This window comes from Dipodomys ordii, unplaced genomic scaffold (genome assembly GCF_000151885.1).
Source record: "Dipodomys ordii isolate 6190 unplaced genomic scaffold, Dord_2.0 Scaffold89, whole genome shotgun sequence".
NCBI classification, from domain to species: Eukaryota; Metazoa; Chordata; class Mammalia; order Rodentia; family Heteromyidae; genus Dipodomys; species Dipodomys ordii.
In genome coordinates this window covers 6,528,978-6,552,090 of record NW_012267305.1, presented here as the reverse complement: position 1 = coordinate 6,552,090, position 23,113 = coordinate 6,528,978, and the positions used below count along the sequence as shown (strand labels likewise).

Here is a 23,113-nt window from a genome sequence, read left to right as displayed (position 1 = left end):
TTAGTATACTGTTATACCTAGTTACTTACTCATTAAAGAAGTAGTCATTATATACTGCGTCAGGTAGTAGTCTAGGCAATGGGGAAACAACATGAATAGTTGTAACACTGTATAGATGTTGGTTCCTTTATTGCAATTTTCCCTGTTTATTTAATATAATGTTGTGTTTCATGTCTGTTTTATATATTTAAATTTTATACCAATATGTTTTATCTCTACAGTAAAATGGCTGCTTCCGTCAAGGCACTTCCTCTATATTTTCCTTTCATTTCATTGGGGGGTAATATCACCCAATACCCTAAGTCCTGTAGCTATGCATTCAATTTTGAGAAATATTCATTCCTCATAATTGTAATTTGTACTATTTGATCTACTTCTATTTCCTCCTCTTGACTGCCGATAACCAGGGTTCCTTCTGTTTCTATGTATTCAGGGTATTTTTTAGACCATAAATATAAGTGAGATCTTACAGAATTTACATTCTTTGCTTTGTTTATTTTGCTTTGCTTAAGGCCCTTCAGGAACATTCAAATTTCAGTTGATAGTATATGTGTGTGTGTGTGTGTGTGTGTGTGTGTGTGTGTGTGTGTGTGTGCGTGCACGCGCGCGCGCTCCTGCTGCTCTTGGAGCTTAAATTCAGGGCCTGGGTACTGTCCCTGAGTATTTGTGTCAAGGATAATGTTCTACCACTTGGAACCACAGCATCATTTCAAACTTTTTGGTAGTTAATAGTAAATAAGAGTCTTATGAACTTTTCTTCCCAGCGTGGCTTTCAACTCCAACCCTCAGATCTCAGCTTCCAGGGTAGCTAGGTTTGCATGGGTGAGCCACTGTGCCCAGCTGGAAGTATCTCCCTTCAGTTTGAATAATATTTCAGTTTATTTTTAAGTCTGTGCAGACTTATAGTTATATCATGATAATTCAACACATTTATATAATGCATAAAGATCAAACCAAGATAACTTGAACTTACATCTCTCTAAACAAAGTTTTACCAGTGGGAACTTCTTTATTCTATCAAAATCCAATCTACCCTTCAAATATTAGGTCATCATGAAGCCTTCTTTGCTTCTCATGGCTCCACATCTGTTGGTCTACGCAACTATGCTTATATTATATCACTGAGATTGTGATTTTCTAGATATTTAGTTCCTTTCACATCTATGTCCTCCACTAGATTGTGACCTCCATGTGGACTGGGATTTGACCAGACTTTTCTGCCTCTTCCAAGCCAGAGTATACACATAATGGGCATTGAACACATGTATATGAAGTTGAATTTACAGACATGGTTAATTCAAATGTTGGCATGGCAGGGTTGAGTGGGAGGCATTTTCCTTGCAGAATTGGCTCCAATTCAGAGCTCACCGCACAGAGCTGAAGATCCAAGTTTCCTCTGTTTTTCCTCACTCCCAGTGGAATAGGATCATCAGATATGATGCATTTCAAAAGTGCTGGAGCTTGGTGAGCTTTCCCCTCAGCCATATCTGTTGTTCACTTGGCTTTGACCCAGCTACAGATTTTGCTGCCTTCCCATGGAATCTCATAGTACCTCTTGCACTAATCTCTTTTCTCTTTGCCCAGTATTCTGGCTCAATTCTTGTCTACCATTTTTCAAAGGATATATATTTTTTTCCTGTGGATTTCTTTTGGGGGCATCAGTGTGACCTCTGTTCTCACATCTGTCTTGTATGTAGTCCAAGCAGGAGCACCAGAAAGGCATGGTAACATAGTGAGTCTGTTTCTTTCTTTGGTTCTTTTTCTTTTTTTGTCAGTCCTGAGGCTTGAACTCTAGGGCTGAGTGCTGTCCCTGAGCTCTTCAGCTCAAGTCAAGCAATCTACCACTTGAGCCACAGTGACACTTCTGGTTTTCTGGCATTTAATTGGAGATAAGAGTCTCATGAACTTTCCTGTCCAGGCTGGCTTTGAACTGCTTTCCTCAGATCTCAGCCTCCTGAGTAGCTAGGATTACAGGTGTGAGTCACCCACGCCTGGCACTTGAGTCCTTTTCATAATGCTCTTTTCTCTTTGCTCTTAGGACTCTATAGCCTCCTGATTTTCCCTTTAGCTGTCCTGTTGTTGTTTCTGTGTTTATAGGAGCTTTCTCTTCCAAGTTATCTCAACATCATGAAACCACACAATTTAATATAAATCATTGTAATTTGGGTAATGTCAAAAATGTACATTCTGGAACCCTGCCCATGGAAGTTTTGGGAAAGACCTGTAGATCTGGACTGGAACAAATACCTCACATTGTAGTGGTACAGAGGGAAACAGCAGAGAAAACACTGAAAAATTTCTATGGCACTTCTAATCTGAGGGGATAGTTTCCTTACTTTTCGCATCCTGTGATACATTTCCCTGATATTAATTACCAATCATGTCTTTGGTCCTAAGCTAGTTCTAGAAGTTTCTATGGACAAAGTCAGTCACCTACATGACAAGTGAAAAATGTTTATCCACTTCAAATTAAATGGAACTCATCTTTTTTCCCATTCCTTTCTTTTTTCTTTCCTTCCCTTTCCTCTCTTTGCTTAGCTTGTTAGTTGAAATGAAATTTCTTTAAATTTTGTTCTGGCTGGCCTTGAACCACTATCCTCCCATTCTCCACATTCCAACTAACTGAGATTATAAACGTGACCCACTATATCCAAATCTAAGGATAGATGTCAGCCTGTTGTATAGAAGGTGGCTTAGAGGTAGTGATGATAGTTTAAGTGAGGAAGTCAGGAAGGGAGCTCTACTAATAGTAAAAAAAATGTTAAGATCATCTAAATAAGATAAAGGAAATATGTGGTTGTGAGCTATGTTATGTAGGCAGATTCTGTAGAAATTGACGATAAACTGGATATACGGGTCAAGAGTGGCTGTAGAGCCACATACTTGGGTTAATGAGTATGTCATCCCCTGACATGAGGAAATTTAAGGTAGAATTGTCTGTGGGAGGCAGATATCATGAAAGACCTCCAGCCAGCAATGGTGGCTCATGCTTCTAATCCTACCTTTTGAGACACAGACATAGGAGTATGCAATTTGATGCTGTCCCTAAATAAATAATATAAGACAATACTGGAAAAATAAAGCATGGAAAATGTCCAAAGGTATGGCTCAAATAGTAGCAAATACAAGTATGTAGTAAGCACAAGGCCCTGAGTTCAAAACCCAATAATGGCAAAAAATGTGTCCAAAGACAACCCAATGATGTGACTCTACTATTGGAAAATCTCTGACTTCCCAAAGTATGTGTAAATCAGACTTATGTCACACCCTTCTTGATCTTGTCTGGAAGTCTGGACCAAGAGCTTGTAGGCCAAATTTTTCTTCCAGTCTGTTCTTGTCAATAATTTTTTTCATGAGAAATACAGCTTTATTAATTTGATTATCAACTCTCTGTGATTGCTTTCATGCTATGGAGACAGAGTTGGCTAGTTACAAGAAAGACCATGTGGCCTGGGAAGCATTCAGTATTTACTATCTGGCCCTTTGTCAACCTTTGAACTCATTCCTCCCTACCGCACTGTCACAATGTAATGGAATCATTCCTACACTGGTGTCTCAACTCATGTTGTTTCCCTATTCCCATTCCCATTCTTTCCTATTCCCATTCTTTAAGAATACTTTGGTCTCCTTTAGGACTTGAATTAAATGCCATTCCCATGAGAAAGCTTTATGTGAATGACAACCCACTTTCCCAGCTGAATTTGAAGAAAAGCATGTGAAAGAAAGCCAATAAACAAAAACCTTAACATGAGACTTCTTGAGTGTAACTTTAAATCAGTCTCCCCCTCTGATGATTTAACTATGTGAACTTTATACCTGGAAAGACTAATGAAAACCAAGGAAGACTTCTTAGTTCACTGTTTGTCACAGTTTGGAAATGCCACTATTTGTTCTACTAATGTGCTTTCCTCATCTACCCCTTGGTACCCTTTCTTAAAAATTAAAATACTTTTCAAATGCACTGACATATAAAGTATGTATGTGAATTACCTGCATATGAATGTGGTATCTGGTTAAAAGAACCTTAAGCAAAATGAGGGTGTTAATGGGAATGGGGGCATGTGACTACAGTCAAAAAACAAGATGTTTGATTGAGGATCTATGGGCCTCAAAGGCAGAATGAAGGGGTAGCATCATAGGGCATGTGAAATGAAAAGAAAGGGAAGGCAGAGGGTCAGTATTTCCAAACATCTTAGCTTGTCAGTGGTAAATCACACTTGACATTTTTATTCCCTGCCTTTCATCTTAAACATAAAATTAATTAGACAGAGGTTATTTACACATTTAACACTGTGACTATTTATAAGCAATGTATGATTCTAAAGTATAAAACTGCTAATTTTGATCATGACACAAAGGCATATTTTTAATAATTAAAGGACCTTGTTAATACATAGTAGTTATGTCTGAGGCATTCTTATAAGGGGTATTGAATTAAAAAAGAAAAAGTTTTAAATTTCATGTAATCAAATACCCAAAACCATTTCTAAAAATTGCATAAACAAAAATAAAGAACAAGCAAAACCCCTGAGGTCTGAAGGATTTACTTTCTGTTTTATAAGCTTCCTATCTCAATGGAATAAAATTGCAATAAATATTTCCGAAAATATCTTTTTTTCTAGTTACACAATGTTCATTTACTATTCTTAATATATTTTGTATAGCTGCAATGTGAACTGCCAGACCCACAATTCATTACAGTGAATATCAGTTGTAACTAATTGAGGATAACTAATAAAAATTGTCCTCGATCCAATTTGTACAAATAACACTATAGTATTAACCATTGTATTCTATTTGCTGGGTGAAAGAAATCACCTCAAATTGATCAAATAGGATTGAAATAATAGATAGAAGCCTGTCTCATTCTTCCTACTGTGAGGTTGTTACTAGACTGCCATCTTCAGTGCAATATACAATGGAAGTTGTTGTTGTTGTTTTTTTACCTTTTTAAAGATTAAACATGCAAGAATGCCAATACTTCAAATGAAACCCTACCAGTTAGGAGATATTTTATTGTATTTTCCATCTAACATGAAGTCTAATATCTAACATGTTTTAGGGTTCTTTATGTGTAATTGCAGTATTTAGTAGATAATTACCCATTAGTAATTATACTACTATAGGTTTTGAAAGTTCAGAGCAAAATACAATTGACAAACTTGACTTGAATGAGTTTGGTGCATACACTGGAAAATCTTTAGAGTCTTAAAATGAAAATGTCCTCTAAGATCATCTAGTCTAAGTCTGCATTCAAATACATTTTCTTGATAATGTTTATATTTTTCATAACTGCCTTTACCTTGGACACTCCCATGGATACGAACCCTATATTTTACATGTAGTTCATTCCAGTTATAAGCTGCTCTAAAACCTATGAAAAGTGTTCATATGCGCCAGTGGAATGTCTCCGTCTAGCCTCACCTATAGATCCTCATTATCCTTCCTGAAATTTCCAAATAAAGTGGTATAATGCAAACGACAGCATCCTATGAATCAGGAAAATCACATCCTGATCACAGAAATGATCACAAAGGACAAAGGATGAACCAATGCAACAGATACTCATAAAAATAAATGCAAATTTAAAAAATTAAAAAAAAAATCAGATCCTGGAGCAGAGCGCATATGTGTCCTTGGTTAACTAAATCACTTTCTTTCTCAAGCCCTAGTTATTCTTTGAAACAGCAAGGAACTGGGATGAAATGATGGGTTTTAAATTCAATGAGAATTGACAACTATACTGTATGTATACTATATGAGTAGGCATCTTTCAGTGGTCGTTACATATTGCAAAATCATTACTCATTATTAGACTATTGTTTTGCCTTGTCCCAATACTGAGCAGGATGTTATAAAAGCCACTGATTACAATCTACCTCAGTTATAAAAATTGTTATCACGTTAGAAGCTGGTCTTCTTTGCTGTATTTGTACTCCAATGATTAAATGAAACCATATATTCATTTGAGATAATGTAAATTAATAACTGTACATTCTATACTTCAAGTCAGATGAGGCAACTAGGAAGAGAGAACAAAAGTAGGAATGCTGCCCCTAAGCTGACTCCTAGTTATTATAATTTACACATTGAAGCCTGTATAACTGCGTGTTGAAAAGACGTGATTGAATGTGGTGCAAGTCTAATTAAATGCCTACAGTTCTATTCTCTTAAATCCCTCTTCAGGACATACTAGTTCTCTTTTTAATAGTGATGGTTTTTTATCCATTTTCGAATGTATATTTTTGTGGGTAATAGCATAGCTACATCTACAAATTCTTTGTAAATTTTCATGACAGGAATTGATTCAGTGGCAATTCAGCAGCTGTGCCTAATGTGAGCAAATGAATATTTTGTGTGCCAGGAGAAAACAACAGCAACACTTATATTATCATAAGGTAAACCTGGCCAGTATGGTAGCAATAATGGACTTCTGCAGTAACTGCAGTGTGAAAACTGAACTCTTGCAGTTCATTTCATGGTCTAGTACACTGATCTCTAATTACAGTTCAAGAAAATCTGAATGTCAAGAAATACCTTGCCAAAATTTTGACTTTTTAAAATATTCTAGTAATCCAATCTATGTTGTTACAGTTACTTTAATATTAGTAGTACTTCCTTTTCATTTCTTTTTAATTTTTGTTTTTCTTGTTTTGTTGGTTGATGGACTTGAACTCAGGACCTGAGTGCTGTCCCTGAGTTGCTTTTTTTTTTTTTAATCCTGCTCAAGGCTAGAGCTCTACCACTTTGACCCATAGTGCCATTTCTGGTTTTCTGGTAATCAATGGGAAATAAGAGTCTCCTTTCCTATGGGGGCTGGCTTCTAACTGTGATCTTCAGATCTCAGCCTCTTCAGTAGCTAGGTTTACAGACATGAGCCACCGGCCGCCCAGCTACTTCACTAAATTCTCTGTATTTCTATAATTCACAGGAGAAAATAAATAGAAAATACATTACTGATGGTTTTTTACTATAAATAACAGAGTTTCCAGGATAAAGAGTAGTATCCACTTTAAAGGAGACTTATGAATAAAACAGCTAGCAGCTTCTATGGGCTAGAGGGTAAACTGCTGAGCAAAGGTAAAAATGCAATATGCAGAATATAAACCACCAATATATGCATATATATATATATATAATATGCCTAGACTCAGAATCCTAAATTTATATATGCTTACATATATGCTATACTCAGAATCCTAAATTTCAGTGTATATTGACACTGCGACATAGCAAAGAAAAACAATCTCCCTAACCTAGCCCCTGTCAGACATGGTATTGGCTCTTGGTAGCAGCAGAAGAGAAGGGTTTCCAGCAGAGAGAACTTGGCAAATATATCCTAACCTGCTACAGGACAAGGACATTGATCCATGACAGATCCAAGGTTTTGGGGGGAGGGGAGGTCATGGTTGCTGAAACAGGCACTTGATAATTTTTACAGAATGAAAATTTCTAAAGATAATCCAGAAGTGGTCATATCATTGTATCACAAGATTGGCAACCAAAATGTTTGGAAAGATATATTTGGTTCCCCATCAATGTGCTTTCTGGGCAATACTCATGTTTCACTTTCTATTTTCATGCAATAGGCATCTTGCTCATAATTTTATTTATTTATCTATCTGTTTATTCATTTAGTCCGTCATGGGGCTTGAACTCTGGGCTTGGGCATTGTCCCTCAGCTCTTCAGCTCAAGACAAGCATTCTACTGCTTAACCAGCACCACTTCTGGTTTTCTAGTGGTTTTGGAGATAAGAGTCTCACAGACTTTCCTGCCTAGGCTAGCTTTGAACCATGATCCTCAGATCTCAGCCTCTTCAGTCTTGCTTTTTATTTTATGCAGAAGATTCTTTCAGTCAGTCAATCCATCATGTCAGCAAACCAAGTGGTGGAGGTTAGAGAAACAATAAGGACTTTAAAGGTAAATCGATATGTTACTAAACTGGTTTTCTTTAAAAGAAAATTGAATTAGTGATGTTGTTTTGCATAGCCTAGATTTCAAATTCATCTAAAAGAAATGGGTTAAAGTATAATGAGAAAGAACTCTAAGATTTCAGACATTTTATGATGACAATTGTGTTCCATATTCTCTCTGCTAGATAAACTATGTTTTTATCCTATGAATATTTCTTTGCTCTTATGCACCCTGTCCTTAATAAAAACACATTCTCTCTAGTCATAATTTTCAACTAAATGATCTTTTTTTAACTTGCCTGTTCTAATAATTTCTAATCATAATCTTCACATTGAGCTTCCTTACTTTGGATATAGATGTCCTTACATGAGCCTGTGAATGTTTGTGAAAGGTAATAAGAGCTTTAATTTGCACCATGGCTGGTTGCCTAGGAATAGCACACAACATCATTCATTTAGTAAGCTTACAGATTGAAGAGGAATATGATAAAGTTAATAAATGAGGGGAAATAAAATCAAATCTCATGACAGCAGGCATTACTGAAACCAAAAGGAATCATAAGAAATGAACTGGGACTAATTCTTTCTGTATGTGACACATTAATCTGGCTTCAACTTAAAATGAAAGTAAAAGAAAGACAACTATTATTTATGTCCAAACAACAATATTGATTTGAAATATCTACTTTGTCCAGACAGTAGGATTTTAGTTGTTAACATCAACTAGACATTTGTCTTTGTGCATTAACTCTTTACATATGTTACACTTTCTGGTTGCGTCTGTGTACATGTATAAGTACAACTGTCTGTCCAAATAAATTAATAGGCTATCAATTACATATCAGATTATTGACATTTCCTTTGGAATTTGAGTTTCACTAATATCACACTAATAAACACACTGAGTGGCTACAAATGTGACCTATAAGAAAAGACTTTTATTCATGAAAACAGCATTAAAGTCACTGCATACCAACTCCAGAACTGTAGCACAATGATTCAATTTACATGAAACAATGATGGAAATATACATTGCACTCTTAGTAAGGAGAACAGAGCTTACTGTGATTTTCAAATATTTCATGAGCAATATCAACCATACAACATGGCTTTCTTAGGCTATTAATCAGCAGTATCTGACTTGATTTAGTAATTGTGAATTTTGTGAATTGGCAACTAAGAGAAATATATTGCACATGAACTTCAAAGGTCTAACTCCTCCCTACTCCTAACTTAAAAGTAATAGTGTGTTTATTCAGTATGTATTCACATTATCTCTCTATAAAGTCTTTTTCATTGGCTTTTAAAGACATACATGTAATTTTCTCATTCTTATTGTATTATAGGAATCACCAGAATTTCTATTTCCAGTTATGTGCTATCTACCAAAGGAAACTAAAGCAGAAAATTGAAAAATTCTGTTTTGGTTCTGGGTTCTACAGATAAGGGAGGAAGTCTCATGATTATCATACAGTAAGGAATTGGCGTGTTTTAATCTCAATAGCGATTTTTTTGGCCCAAAGTATTCAAGGGTTTCAGAGTCTCCCTTTACAGTACCTCTATAGAGACAGGAAAAACAAGTTAAATATTTTTAAAACAAAAATCATATTAGCTCACAGACAATAGAAGGCAATTTTTCTTCCTTAATTTTTGCTCCTAAAATCATGTCCTATAAACCAATGGAATAGAAATAGAAATGAAATAAATAAAATTTTATGTTTAAGGCAGTTTTTTAAATTAAGGTAACCTATAAACATTCATTTTTGGCTTATCATCTGCTTTTAATAAAAGAAAACAAATCTTCACCAAGTCTGAAGGGGCAAAAAAAAATCAGATGAACATGATGTATATTACTTGTCATTCCCAGTGAGTAACACCACAAACAGAATATTCTGGTTCATCCCAGCTGACTGTAGTGGATAACATAATGAGAACTGGAAATGATGTCAACCTTTGATTTGAGGATATTTGTCTACAAAACAAAATGGCTGATACACAAGGTCCTGTGCTCAATACTCACAAAGAACTAAAACCCAATTCCATGATGTGTCACATGTGGACACATGAGGCATCTAGTCCAAAAATGCTGCTATAGTAGTCATAGTTTTGGCATAGCTATATATAGAAATAAGGCTACACCAATCTTAACTTACATTTTCTGTCTATGCTCCTTTCTATCTTGTCTTCCTTTACATGCACATGCTCTAAACACAGCCTATTGGTCAAGGCAAGCTGCTCATATTCTTTTCTGCCCTGCTATTGGTCATAATGCAATAGGTTCATTTTCTTCCACCATCGTAACTGTATTAAGTGATAGATGGATCATTTTGTCTACCTTTAATGGAATTAAATTAAAAATCAAAATTTGCCCACGATTATAGCCCAACTAGGATATAATCAGTAAAGTTTATTTCATTAAAAAACTAGAGGTCTGAAGATTTTCTAAGGTTTGAGATTATTTTTAAGGCTAAATATTAATACTTGCTTATCTGAAGTTATGTCAGATTCCAAGTGATTAGTAAGAATGAGCAAATGTTGATCTTGGCACTGCCTCACCCTTCTCCAAAGGGTTAGTGGGAAGGAACACAGATTGCAGATATGTCTGTGAAGGAGGCATCTTTTAACAGAGATTTAACAATTTACTGGTACAAACATTATCTTTGAGCTATATGTCTTACCCTCAACTTTGAGTGATAATGATCAGTTTGGCTACTGCTTTGTTTCCTCTGAAAAATAATAGAAAGACAAATATATTTAATAAACTGTGGCTCCAGAAATACCATTGTAGCAAACACTTTTATTAATGCTTTCACAAAAATGGCATTTAATAAATTCTCTCTAAGATCTTGATATAATTAAAAGCAAATAAAATTCATTAAAATAGTTCCTTTGTGTGTTACATTAGATTTTATAGTGTTTTCATTTTTGTTTTATAAACGAATGTAAAATCGTCATAAATCAAATCAGGGTTAAAAACAATACAATGTGTTTTCTTTATTTCAAAATAGCAATTATAAATACATTCTTAATATATTTCCTCCCCAAGTCTTTGGATGTGACATCAATAACAATACCAAAATGAAAACAAAACAAAACAAAATAAAAAAACCTCACTGTGCTCATTTCACGCAATATCAATGTAAAAGCCATGCAAAATTATTATAGATTAATTTTATCACCATACATCTCTAAATGTATTCTGTTATCTCTGAAATATCTGTTGACATTATTCATGGGACCAGGCCCTGTATAATTTACGCATCCTTATGGCTTAAAAAAATTAAATGTTAAAAAGAACAAAAGAAGGATGATCTTAAATGATGTTCTAATATATTTATTTGGTTTATTACTCAATGAAAAAGTAAATATAGAATATAAATTGCCTTATAGACTTGAATCACTACTTTAATAGCTGCTTTCTCAGAAAATTACACAAAGATTTACTCTTGAAGAATTGAATCATATTTATTGATTTCATAAAAAAATAATTTAAAACTTGATTTATATTACACAAACACAATATATTATCTCAACCCCTTCACTGGTTTCATGAGATCTACTTTTCTTTGTATCTGTTCTAACACAGTCCATACACAACTATAGTGCCAACACACCCAGGATGTGTCTCACCCATTAGAAACTAGCACTTCTTGGATTGTTTTATATTTGAATAAAAGTTCTACTAAAAATTCTGTACTGATGCACATTATTATACCTTAAGGGGTTAAACTAACATCAAGGTTATAGTTGAATTCAACAAAATATACATACGGTATTTTAACTGCTCTTGCACTCAACTCAGAACTAATGCCTAGCTACGTTATCATAAAATATACAAGTAGAATTAATGAGAGACAGGTGAAAAATAGTATACACTGTATAATGTAGGCACAATGACTTTAGTTAAGGAAGCTATATTAGCCTTAACCAAGGAGTTGTTATGTTCATTTACAACTAGAACCTTCAAATAACCATGTACAATTAAATTACTTTATCCTTATTTTGTTTTGAACATTTATACCTTTCAGCAGAAGAATATGAGATAGCCAATATACTACAGCAAGCTGTGAGATGGAGGAAGGTACTCTTGCCATTGATAATTCTGCAGAAATCTGGAAACATCTTAAAACATCACCACACTGAATAAAAAGGCATCATCCCAATGACTCATTATTCCCAGATCATGGATGGAGAGTTCTACTTCTTCCCACAAGTGTCTATTTAAGATTTCTCCATCCATACATTATTGACAGGGTGAACGAAATCACTTTCTTTGCAGCCATTGCATTGTTATCCTGTCAGTATGCATTAGGAGCCCTTTATTCCATGGATGCATGCACGCATGGTAATGGCCTATTAAAAGTCCTTATGAAATTGTAGATGAATACAAGCTGTTGAGCACACATCTTGTCTTTCCTTTCAAGATCATAAAGCAATTATTTGTTTAGATGTTTTTATATTCATATAAAATTTTCACAGACATTGTCATGAAAATTAAAATTAGACATTAAAACTTTAAGAGCACCAGCACATACATATGGAGATATTTTTGCTATTTAAAAAATTCTCCAAATTATCTATATGTATGAATATATATCCATACACACACACACACACACACACACACACACAAACACCTCCAAGAATGCCAAGTTTTACTTATAATCTTGGAACAGACACATAAAGCCCTGAAAATAGTGCTTACTAAAGGAATCACTTGTTAACTTTTAATCATAATGTCATCTCAGAAACTGAACCAAAATATATTCCACTTTAAATTCATGAAGAATGCCTATGTTTTGCCTTCTTGGTTAACTACAGACTGATATTGTAATTAATGAATAAATACATATGAATGTTCATATATGTACATATACACATACGTACATATATGTATATGTATGTATGTATACATATATATATATATACACACACACACACACACATATACACATCAGCTTACCAAGAAGGTAATATATTTCTGAATATCACTTTGCAATTGGGAGCTCTTAAAATTCTTCAAATATTAACCTGTTATCAAATACTTAATTCTTTTGACCAGTTTTTACTTACAATTTAACAGCATGAGCAAACACAGGGACATATCACTGTAGTTGCAGACTGTGAGCTCATCTGCGTCCAATGCAAATGTTACAGTGTGGCTTTGATAGCCGAGACTATCATGATGTTTGTAGTTCTACTAGATTATCTGATAGTAGTCAGAATGATGAAAGACCAGGATACAGATGCATACAAGATACTATTAAGCTTAGTCATTAGTTTTTTTAAATACTCATAGTGAAAACTACTTGAATTAATCTCATATAATCCTGAAAAGCAAGACAACTGATGGCAAATGACCAGTGCTCTAGACACAATACTATGAAACTAAGGAGCCTATTTTAAAATGCACACTTGTTAACAAATTTGAATATAATATGTTAAATTCACAAGAATAGCACAAAACTGATTTTTATTTTTATATTCTTTGTATTTTTGTTTTTTTGATTTTTTTTAAACTTTTTTTTTCTAATTTTCAATTATACCTGATCACAAAGTCCAAAATATTTCTGTACACCATTTGCTTTCATTTCAGTTAAGTATTTTTTCTATCTAAATTTTACACTTACTGATAAATTTGCTGTGATCAGGAAAATAAGTCAAGCATAGTAAATACATTTTTAAGGAGTACATATTTTCCTATTTAGTATACAAAGTACTTCATAAATATGAATTATGTTACAAAAATAGCTTTGACTGCGCTCACACGGTAAGCACTTTGCTAATTTTGGACAACCTTTAAGGATTGTGGGGTTTTCACATAACTGAGAACAAACTCTAGGGTTAGATTAATTTGAGCCATTTTTTAATTTTGATAAACATCACGCATTTCTTCAGATCACCACAAATGCTATGTTACTCACGTGGATTTTTTTTTCTCTTTTAGGATTTTATGTATAGACAGGTAATGCTTAAAGTGTTCAAATTTATTTTATACTTAATGCATGGTATATTTTAAACAAGTATCTGCACAATTTAACATTATAAATCCAGCGGTTTCAAGATGCAGGCCATAAAGGTTACCGATTTACAAATACTATCGAATGTTCTCTCTTTGCATGCTTTTTTTTTTTTACACTTTTCAGATAATCTTTACACAGAGTTGTTACAATGCCACAAATCAAAAGGATTATTCCAGTTCCACCAACTTAATCTACGTGCAAGATGAAGGACCCAGTTGAAGTACAAACACTGGTACCAGTTTTCTTGAGCTTGCTTCACAAAGCACAAAGAGACGAAGGTTTTGTATTGGGGTACAAAACGAATTTGCCTCTTGAGGTTAAATTCAGTGTATTATGTGTATAAAGCATCCCTTTGGCAATAGAATTTGCAGTATCCCCACAGGACTCCACAGTATAGGTTTTCTGTAGTAAAATCTATTAAGGAAATTCTCTTCTACTTGATACATCTTTGCAGCTACAGTTAATGAGACAACCTTGGAAACACCTGCCTCTATGCCTATTGATAATATAGTATTTGGGAGTTAGAAGTCAACAAAAGGCACTTTCATCATTAAATAAATGTCCTCTGTATGAAGTTAGAATGCATGACCTAGATCTTGTTCAATGCCGTTTGCTCCTCAAGGACCTGTAGGTAGTCAGGGGAACTCTGAAGTTTTGCCTTCAGTTCGAAATACTCACTCTTCCTCTGCTCCACAACAATTTTACTGTGGTTTCCGCCTATCAGGGACTTCTTGTTTTTTTTATCTTGTTGTTTTTCTGGATAGCGGATCTCGAAGCCACTGACACCTATGCTATTATACTCCTTCTTGCTTTCAAGAAAATTCTGAATAAACACGTTGGAATCCCTGCTCGGGAATAATTCATCCAGTTCATCAATTGTGCTCAGTCTCTTCCTGGTATCCACGTGTAATAAATCCTTCTCTTTGTCAGCAGCATTTCTCATCATGACTTTCTGTCCTGCAGGATCTGAAAACATGAACCCAGTTTCAGACTCTTTCAACCCACAGGTGTGGCTCTTGCTCATCTGTTCTATGGTTTGTGGGATGAAGGCTTCTGTGCTCAGTCCATCTTTTTTATTGGTTTTGTGGTCGTGCTTCCTTAGCTGCAGTTGCATAGAGCCACATTCAGAATTTCCCAGACCTTCGTGCTTCACTGTGGGTTTCTTGTTGCGTCGTAGCACAAAAACAAGAAGGCAAAAAGCGACAAACACAGTTAAAATGAGAACCACTAGAATACTCAAGATTAAAATAGACAGAGGCACTGGCCCCCCAGGAGGACTTCGAATGGGACCCAATGGGGTGGTGAATGTAATAGCAGGTGCAGGGCTTGTGAATGGTGCAGATGGCTTATTTAGAAGTTTAGGACATAAGATTTCATTTTTGAGGGACTTCAGTTCGATGCTGGCAAACTGAACAGGTGTCTCACATTTCAGTTCCTTCACAACAATCCCGTCATTTAACTTTTCCAGCCACAGCTTTAATGCCACCAAGTCACAAGTACAGTCCCATGGGTTGCCCTCCAAGTCAATCTGTGTAAGAGACTGCAGCTGATCAAGAACTCCACTGACAGGCAGGTACATGAATTTGTTGTTTCTCAGGTTCAGTCTAGCAAGAGGTGCTCCAGAAAAAATGTAAACAGGCAGGCTCTTCAAGAGATTATTGTTTAAATACAGTAACTGCAAATTGGGCATGGAGTCAAAGGTGCCTGCTAAGATTTCCTTAATCAAATTGTATTCCAAATACAGATACTGCAGGTTATGAAGGCCTGAAAATATCTCAGGATACAGCCTTTCGATTTGATTGCCATTGAGATACAGCCTGCGTAAATTAGTAAGATTGTGGAATACATCTCCTTTGATCACCGTAATCTGATTGCTGCCTAAATGGAGCAAATCCAGCCCTTCAAACTCTGAGAAGTCTGAAATGTCCACATCTTTGATGCTATTGCCATTGACATGCAACTTCTTGGCATTTAAAGGTTTTGGTGTCAGCTCAGACATGGACTGTATATTTTTCTCTTGGCAGTTCACACTCAGCCCCAAATCTGAAGGATGTGTTTTGCAAAAGCAAGGTGCTGGGCATGGTGTAAGAGGAGGCACTCTTGTTTGATAGGACACAATCTGACTGAGATTACGATTAGAGAGGGCTTTGCCTGCCACGATTCCAGAGATCTTGGAAGGATTGGTTGTTTTCGGTGGTTTGGTCACAAGTCTGTGCAAGGATGTTTGAGTAGTGTGACCATTGGGAGTGGTGTAGCCATTTTCCAGCTGAGATGGAGGCAGAATGCGCACATCAAAATCACTGCCTGTGCCCATAGGACATAATTCTTGTTTGTTGGTTTCTTTTAAAAGCCTTCCATATAAGTCACTGGGAGTTTCACAGATAGCTTCTCCTATGTAAATGTTATATGGCATATTCTCCAGCCAAGCCTTTAGAGGCAACAAATCACAGCTGCAGTTCCAAGGGTTATCTTCCAGTTGCAATTCAACAACCCTGCCAATGTGTTCCAGAACTCCAATATAAGGGAGCTTCTGGATTCTGTTCCCTCGTATATCCAGGTGGGTCAAAGATGCGAATCGGAAAATATTATCAGGAAGGAACGAAATCAGATTGTCATTAAGAATGAGAACTTTCAGTTTGTGGAGCTTATTGAAGGCTCCTCGTTCAATATACTTGATTAAATTGTAGTCAGCCTGGAGATACTCCAAGTTCTCTATGCCAAGGAAAGTGTCAGCTCGGAGAATCTTTAATTCATTGTTGTTCAAGTGTAACTGCTTTAATGCACTGAGCCCGAGAAAGGCTCCTCCCTCAATGTTCTGCAGTTTATTATTTCCCAGATGCAGGGATACTGCATGTGAAAAATTCAAGAATGTATTTGGATAAAGGATATTTAAAAAATTGTTCTGGAAATTGAGGTGATAGAAATTAGACCATGGGGGTTTCAGTTGATTGGGTCTGTAGACTGAAACCTTCTCACAGTTCACATAGAGAACATTCTCAACTGATACGCAGGAACACACATTGCAAATTTCCACCGATATATCAGAATCTGCAGTTGTCGATGAAAGCAGGGCTGACAAAATCAGAAAGAGCCAAAGAAACATCTTCTTGCAATCAGCAAACAACTTTATGCTTCTGAATAAAGAGAAATAATCTAAAAAATAAAAAGAAAACATTTTTTCAATCGTCATTACTTTAAAAAAATTGTGTTTTAAATCATACCATGGTGAGCAGATGGCTATAATTGCTAGCATTGTATTGTGTATGTGTGTTTCTGTTTGTGCGCGCACGCGCGTGCGCACACACACACACACACACACACACACACACACACTCACAGAGATGCATGCATGCGGGTCCAGGGGCTTGAAATCACAGTCTGGATGCTGTCCCTGACCGTTTTTTATTATTAAAGGCCAGCCCTCTACCACTTGAGCCACAGCTCCACATCTGGCTTTTTGCTGGTTAATTGGAGAAGAGAGTCTCACAGACTTTCTGCCCAGAGTTGGCTTTGAAATGTCATCCTCAGATTTCAGCCTCCTGAATAGCTAACACAGGCATGAGCCACAGGAACCCAGCTACTAGCATTGTATTTTTAAAGCACACAAAACTCCAAGGATTTGCACTCAGTTGAACAGTAATAACTACCAAAATGATACACCTTCTGTTCCCATACATGTGCAGCAGTTTATACAAAATTTAGATATGCATAATACGTAACCAACAATAGAAGAAAGGTTGTTTGTTATACACACACCATAGTAATCTGAATTCACATTTAACTTGGCACTACCAAATTGTCCTTGAACACAAACCTTAAGCTTTCTATTTGCAACTGAAATGAAGGCACCCACAATATCAAGTGTGACATGTCCTTTGAACCAGAAAGCCATGGCAATTAGTGGATATCTATTCTCTAGGTTGCAGCTAGATTAATATGCTGGGTGGAGACCTTATTAGGACTCTGGTTTCCACGGGGCATGGCAATGGAGGTCTCACTGCTAGAGAAGAGCCAGTTTAAAGAGCAATGTGCAAGGTGCCCTGCGAAAAGATTTGCCTCAGCCTTGGCCCCTAGTTAAGTACATTGCCGTGAATCAGTTCACCTGTGCATTGCTACCTTTAAAAGCAAAGATAACATAGCCGATGGGGTTACAGAATAACAAATGAGTAGGGGGTGGCCACATTTCCTTTGCAAGCAAATACATAGCATCTAGTATCCTGTCAGCTCTCACACAGTGGATGAAGAAAATCTTTTTGGATTTGAGATTTGAGGTTCTGAAGATAGCAGAGGGACCTGTTTGTCCCTGCACTGCTTAGCTAATTTCCAAGCAGCTTTTCTCAACACAACTGGCTCTTCTCTCTGCATAGCCTTTTGTACTCCCTAATTTGCCACTTTGAACCCAGGTCTCATGGACACTTGGCTGAAATGCTCATCTCTTTCCCTTTGACCACAGACTGGCACTGCCGTGGGAGAGACGTTCACACACTACAATCTTTGACAAGCTTCATCTGAAGAAGCAGATATATTCAGAGCAAGACATTTTCATCTTAAAATCACCATTTATCAAACATCGTCCTAAAATGACCATCTCATGTCCCTTTCTGTAAACAAATGAAGAGTTACTTCTTGGAAGAGTTTAATGTTAAGCAAATTAACCCATTAGAGTGCAGTTACACAAATACACTCCCCCCCACCTCTCTGTCACACACACACATTGCTTGGTGCTTCATAGAAACATCAAAAGGAAACAAGCCATGCATTTTACTGATGCAATTTTAGTCATGTAAATATTTTCTCCCCATAGTGAATAGGAAGGAAACTGGTTAACACCAAATATTAATTAAATAGACAACATACCTAGGAACAATGAGGAAGTAATGCAAAAAAAAGAGGTGCCACATCGATATGTCTTTATTTTGCTCAGGAGGCATCAGCTATTGATAAAGTCCAACGTGCCTCAAGGTGGACAATCCATTAGCCACGACCTAGAAAGATTAGCATTTTAAGTACTTTGATTTAGAATACAGTCAGCATTGCTGGCATTCTATTTGGCTGTCATGTAGAGTATATTCCTCCTGTTCATGATTGGTATTGCAAAAAGAAGTCATAATTCTTAAGTATGACATCATCCAAGCCAACTTTAATTGTAAAATCCGAATTTCACTTGGTCTTTTTTTTTGTATGTGCCTCGTGTTGATGTGGGTTTTAACAGCTATTTTAGTTCAGTTGAGTCATTTCTTTTTCCTAACCACCCCCACCCCCACCCCAAAACAAAGAAACCCCAAAGCAATCCAACAAACACACAAAGTGAAAGGAAATAAATTCAAATAACCTGAATTTAGCACAAAAACAAGAATCCGAAGCCTGAAAACAACGCAGAATGCACTGTCCTCCTAGGAATTTCTACTTTAACTATTTTTTGGGGGGAGGGGGGTGCGAAAGGACAAGCTGGGAAGTTCCCAAATGGAGCTCTTGTGAAACAGAGGAAGCCAAAAGCAGCTGGAGGAACGAACGAGGAAGAGGAAGAGCCATCAAGCCCAGGGAGTCAGGGAGAGGTAGAGAATGGACGAGAAGACGAAGAAGAAGAAGAAAAATAAAAACCTTTAGAAAAAGCAGCTAGAAAGAGAGCACACGGACGCTGTCACCGCAAGAAACCTCCTATTCACGTGGCACAACTAAAAACAACAAAAAATAAAAATCACGAGAAAAACCAAACCAGAAAACGAGTAAAAAAAAATCCATACAAAGTACAAGTTGGGTACCAACAGCTATCTCTCAGGCTACAGAGAGCGATGCCACTTCCTTAGCTGCCTTTTTCCTCTCTGTGCTCACCAAAGACCCCTAGCTCGCAGGGCCCGCCCGCCAGCCCTGCACAAATCTCATCCTACCAGAAATCCAGGGGCGCTCCTGGCGCTCCGTGGCCAGGCGCGGGGGGCGAGCCGGCAGAGTGGAAGCCATGGACAGTAGGGTGCTCAGGTCGAGGGAGCTCCCCGGGAGCTGATTGGAAATGTTAATCATAAATAAATAAACAAATCAGCCCGCTGTGGCCCTCAGGAAAGCCAGGATGGAGGGGGTGCGCGGGGTCCGCTGAGAGACCCAACCGCGGCCGCCCCCTGTGTGCGCCACCTCGGGTCGGCAGCGCCGCGGTTGGAGGGGCCGCTGGCGCGGGCGCGTACCGCAATGTTTTGCCGCATCCCAGTGCCCGGAGCCGGCGCGCAGCCCCCTCCCGGTTCCCTGGCCCGAGTGGCAGCGTCGCGGGGCTGGGTGGCAGAGGTGGCTCGCGTGCGCGATCTCCCGGGGGCCCTTCAGCCCCGCTGCGCACACATTTCCCTGCGCGCTCCCGTCCCGCCGGGGGTAGCTGTTGGATTTTCCTTTCCTCCAGCCCCGGGCCCAGCTAGCTCAGGCCGCAATGGCTCTGGGGAAGAGAGGGGTGTCCATGACCCGTACAGTGACCCCCCAGGGCTGCGAGGCCTGGAGGGACAGCCCAGGTGACTTTTGCTCGCCCCCCCTCAGCCCCCAGGCTAGTTTCCCGTTCCTGCTCAGCGCCATCAGCCCTGGGCTGGAGCTCGAAGCACCTTGGCAAAGTCGCGCTGCTTGCCTCGGGCCGGCTTTGCAGGGCTTGGAGAGTTACTCCATGGCTCGGCTCCTCCTTGCCTCTGCTCTGTCTTTGCGGGGTGCCTGCAATCTCCGAGCAGCCCGCTGGCCACTGCCTGGAGCCCCACATCGCCCTCCCAGCACAGTGCTGGCCAGTAGGGCGCAGAAAACAAAACCCAGCCCAGCCAAGCGGCCTCAGCCGCCCAAGCGATCGACCCCCCGCGATACTCGCCCTCCCGCCCGGGCCGCCCAGGCGACGCGGAGGCTGAGGACACTTCGATTGTTTCGGTCCTCGGAGACCCGCGACCCTGCCGGTGAGCCGGCTAACCTAGGGGTAGCTCTGTCGGATGGCGGGGGGCGTTGAACCCACACGTCCACTTCGCCGACTTGACTTGGCCACACATCAACACCAAATGAAACTCAAGAAAATAATAATAATAATAACAACAACAAGCTACCTGTCTCCCTCGGGGCACGCGCACACACAGTCCGTGCCGAGCCCGGGCCAGCGAGGATGAGGCAGCGCGCCTGGCGGGGCAGCTCGCGCAACCCCCACTGGAAATTCACCCACCTCGAGACCCTCGCGCCGGGTGCAGCGCCCGCCGTGGGCACCGCTCGCGCTACAGTCTCCGCGATCTTCTTTACCAGAGCCGGGCTCCAGCTTCTCCGCGCCCCGCTCGCCGCTCCGAAACCGCCGAGCAGTGCGAGCAGGCGAGCAGGCGGACCGCGGCGCGCGCGCGCGCACCCGGCCAGACACCGAGCGCGCTCCCGGCGCCTCGCACACGGGCTGCACCTTTACATACACGCGCCGAATCTCCGCCCCCGCCCCCGCCCCACACACTCACCCGTCCCTCCACACACCAAACCACCTCGACTCCACCGCTCCTGAACCTCCTAGTCCTGCACCGGGACCCCCCCCCCCCAGCATGATTCCCTTTCTCCCCACGCACCGAGAAAGCGCGCTGCCCTCCTGCCATCAGCCCCCTCTTTTGCTTAAAACACCCCCTGGGGGAGGAGCGACCCCTATCCTCATTACACAGACCCCCACTTCCTGAAGGCCCGCTCACTTGCCTCCATCATCTCGCCCCTCACCCCCGCCCCCGCAACACCACATATGCACACTTGAGTCCTTTCTCCACCCCCAGTCCCCTAAGATTGAAGGAACACACACACACACACACACACACACACACACACACACACACACACACCACCCTCGCATGCACCCCTGCGCGTTCACGCGTTCCCTTGAGGGAGCACCCAAGAATCCAGGAAAAGACGAAGAAACGTGGAGAGCCCGGGGGGAGGAGGGGGTCAAGGCAGACAGGGTCGTCGAGTCTACGCAGAAAATTGAACAATTCCAGGATGGAGGGGGGTGAGTGAACAACAATGACATTCCCATGCAACCCTGGCACTTGGCTTGTGTAATGTGGGTCCGGTACCTTTGGCTAATTGTCATCCCACACAAGACAGGGCTCCTGAAATACTTAGCTGGGTGATGGGTGATCCTGGATGGAGCCTTCTTTGGGCCACTTTCCTGGTATACGCACTCCCCCTACCTGTCTGCGCGCAAGAGGCCTGGGGCTTTAAGGCAAAAGTGGAAAGATTGAGCCCAAAGTGAGATTATTTCGCCAGATTACGAGGAGATGGGTTAATGCTCCACATTTTCAAGGCAAAATGGGTTAAGTGATGTGATTTAGCAGCTGGGAGGAGGGACTGGGGCAATGGGTAGAGGAAAGAGAGGTGTAGAACTGGGAGAGATGCTGCAAGCACTAGGCGACCAAAAAGGGGGTGAAATCTGCTTTGGCTACTGAGCATGCCCAGTTCTTAGCTCAAGCTCTATAAGGGAGGCATTGTGTGCATTCCACTTCTCCAGGCTTTGGTGATGACCAGGAAGAGAAGTGTGTGTGTGTGTGTGTGTGTGTGTGATGGGTCCTCAGACTTTAGGGGAAGGACATGGGGGAGACTAAGTTTGAAGCATTGGATTGTGCAGAAGAGACATAAGAAGGACTAATACATCCGGGAGATTTCGAGCATTGAAATGGACTTAGAAAAGTCTTATCAATACCCACCCCCGGCAAACTGCTAAAGTCTGGCTTTATTTAGTAGTTAACTGACATCCCAAGGCTGCAGGTCTCAGCCTATGGATTGTCTAGGTCTCACCTATTCCTCTGTGGTTCCACAAGCGTAACAGTGTCTTAAGAAAGAGCTAATGTTCAAACCAGTTTTCGTGCAGATTGGTAATTGAGTTAATAAGCTTAAAGAAAGCAAATGAATCTGGGGGAGAATGGCGGAGGAGGTTTGCTGTCAAAAACACCTTTCAAATACTTGGCTTTTTAAACAAGAAAAAAAAAAAACAACGTGAAAGTTCATATTATTCCCTTCCACCAACCTTGCTGTTTTTGTAGGTGCTTGGTTAAGAAAAAAATACAACAAAACAAAATTTCCTTGGCTTGTGAATATAAGAGGAAAATGGCTTTTGGTAAATAGGGCTGAATTATAAATGGGAGATGTTCCTTTGGACTTCTTTGCAACATTCCCACTATGACTACTAGGCCCATATCCTTATGATCCTTGTTGTG

At 39.4% G+C, this 23,113-nt stretch overlaps 1 protein-coding gene across 2 annotated transcripts; it reads right to left on the bottom strand.

Moving 5' to 3' along the window:
- Window positions 1-14,051: 14,051 nt before the first annotated feature.
- Window positions 14,052-22,016, bottom strand: Slitrk4 (SLIT and NTRK-like family, member 4). Of its 2 annotated transcripts, XM_013025958.1 has the most exons (2): window positions 21,974-22,016; window positions 14,052-17,090 (listed from the first exon to the last, which is right to left on the bottom strand). In XM_013025958.1, exon 2 carries the CDS (start codon window positions 17,038-17,040, stop codon window positions 14,527-14,529), a length of 2,514 nt encoding a protein of 837 aa, XP_012881412.1. In that variant the 5' UTR covers window positions 17,041-17,090; window positions 21,974-22,016; the 3' UTR covers window positions 14,052-14,526. The 2 variants fall into 2 exon arrangements, with proteins under 2 accessions (XP_012881412.1, XP_012881411.1); XM_013025957.1 differs by lacking the exon at window positions 21,974-22,016 and having other exon boundaries at window positions 14,052-17,127.
- Between the last annotated feature and the right edge of the window lie 1,097 nt (window positions 22,017-23,113).

What these genes read in the sequence shown, in the direction of transcription:
- Slitrk4 (XM_013025957.1), bottom strand. Translation starts at nt 17,127, where the DNA reads ATGACGATTGAAAAAATGTTTTCTTTTTATTTTTTAGATTATTTCTCT.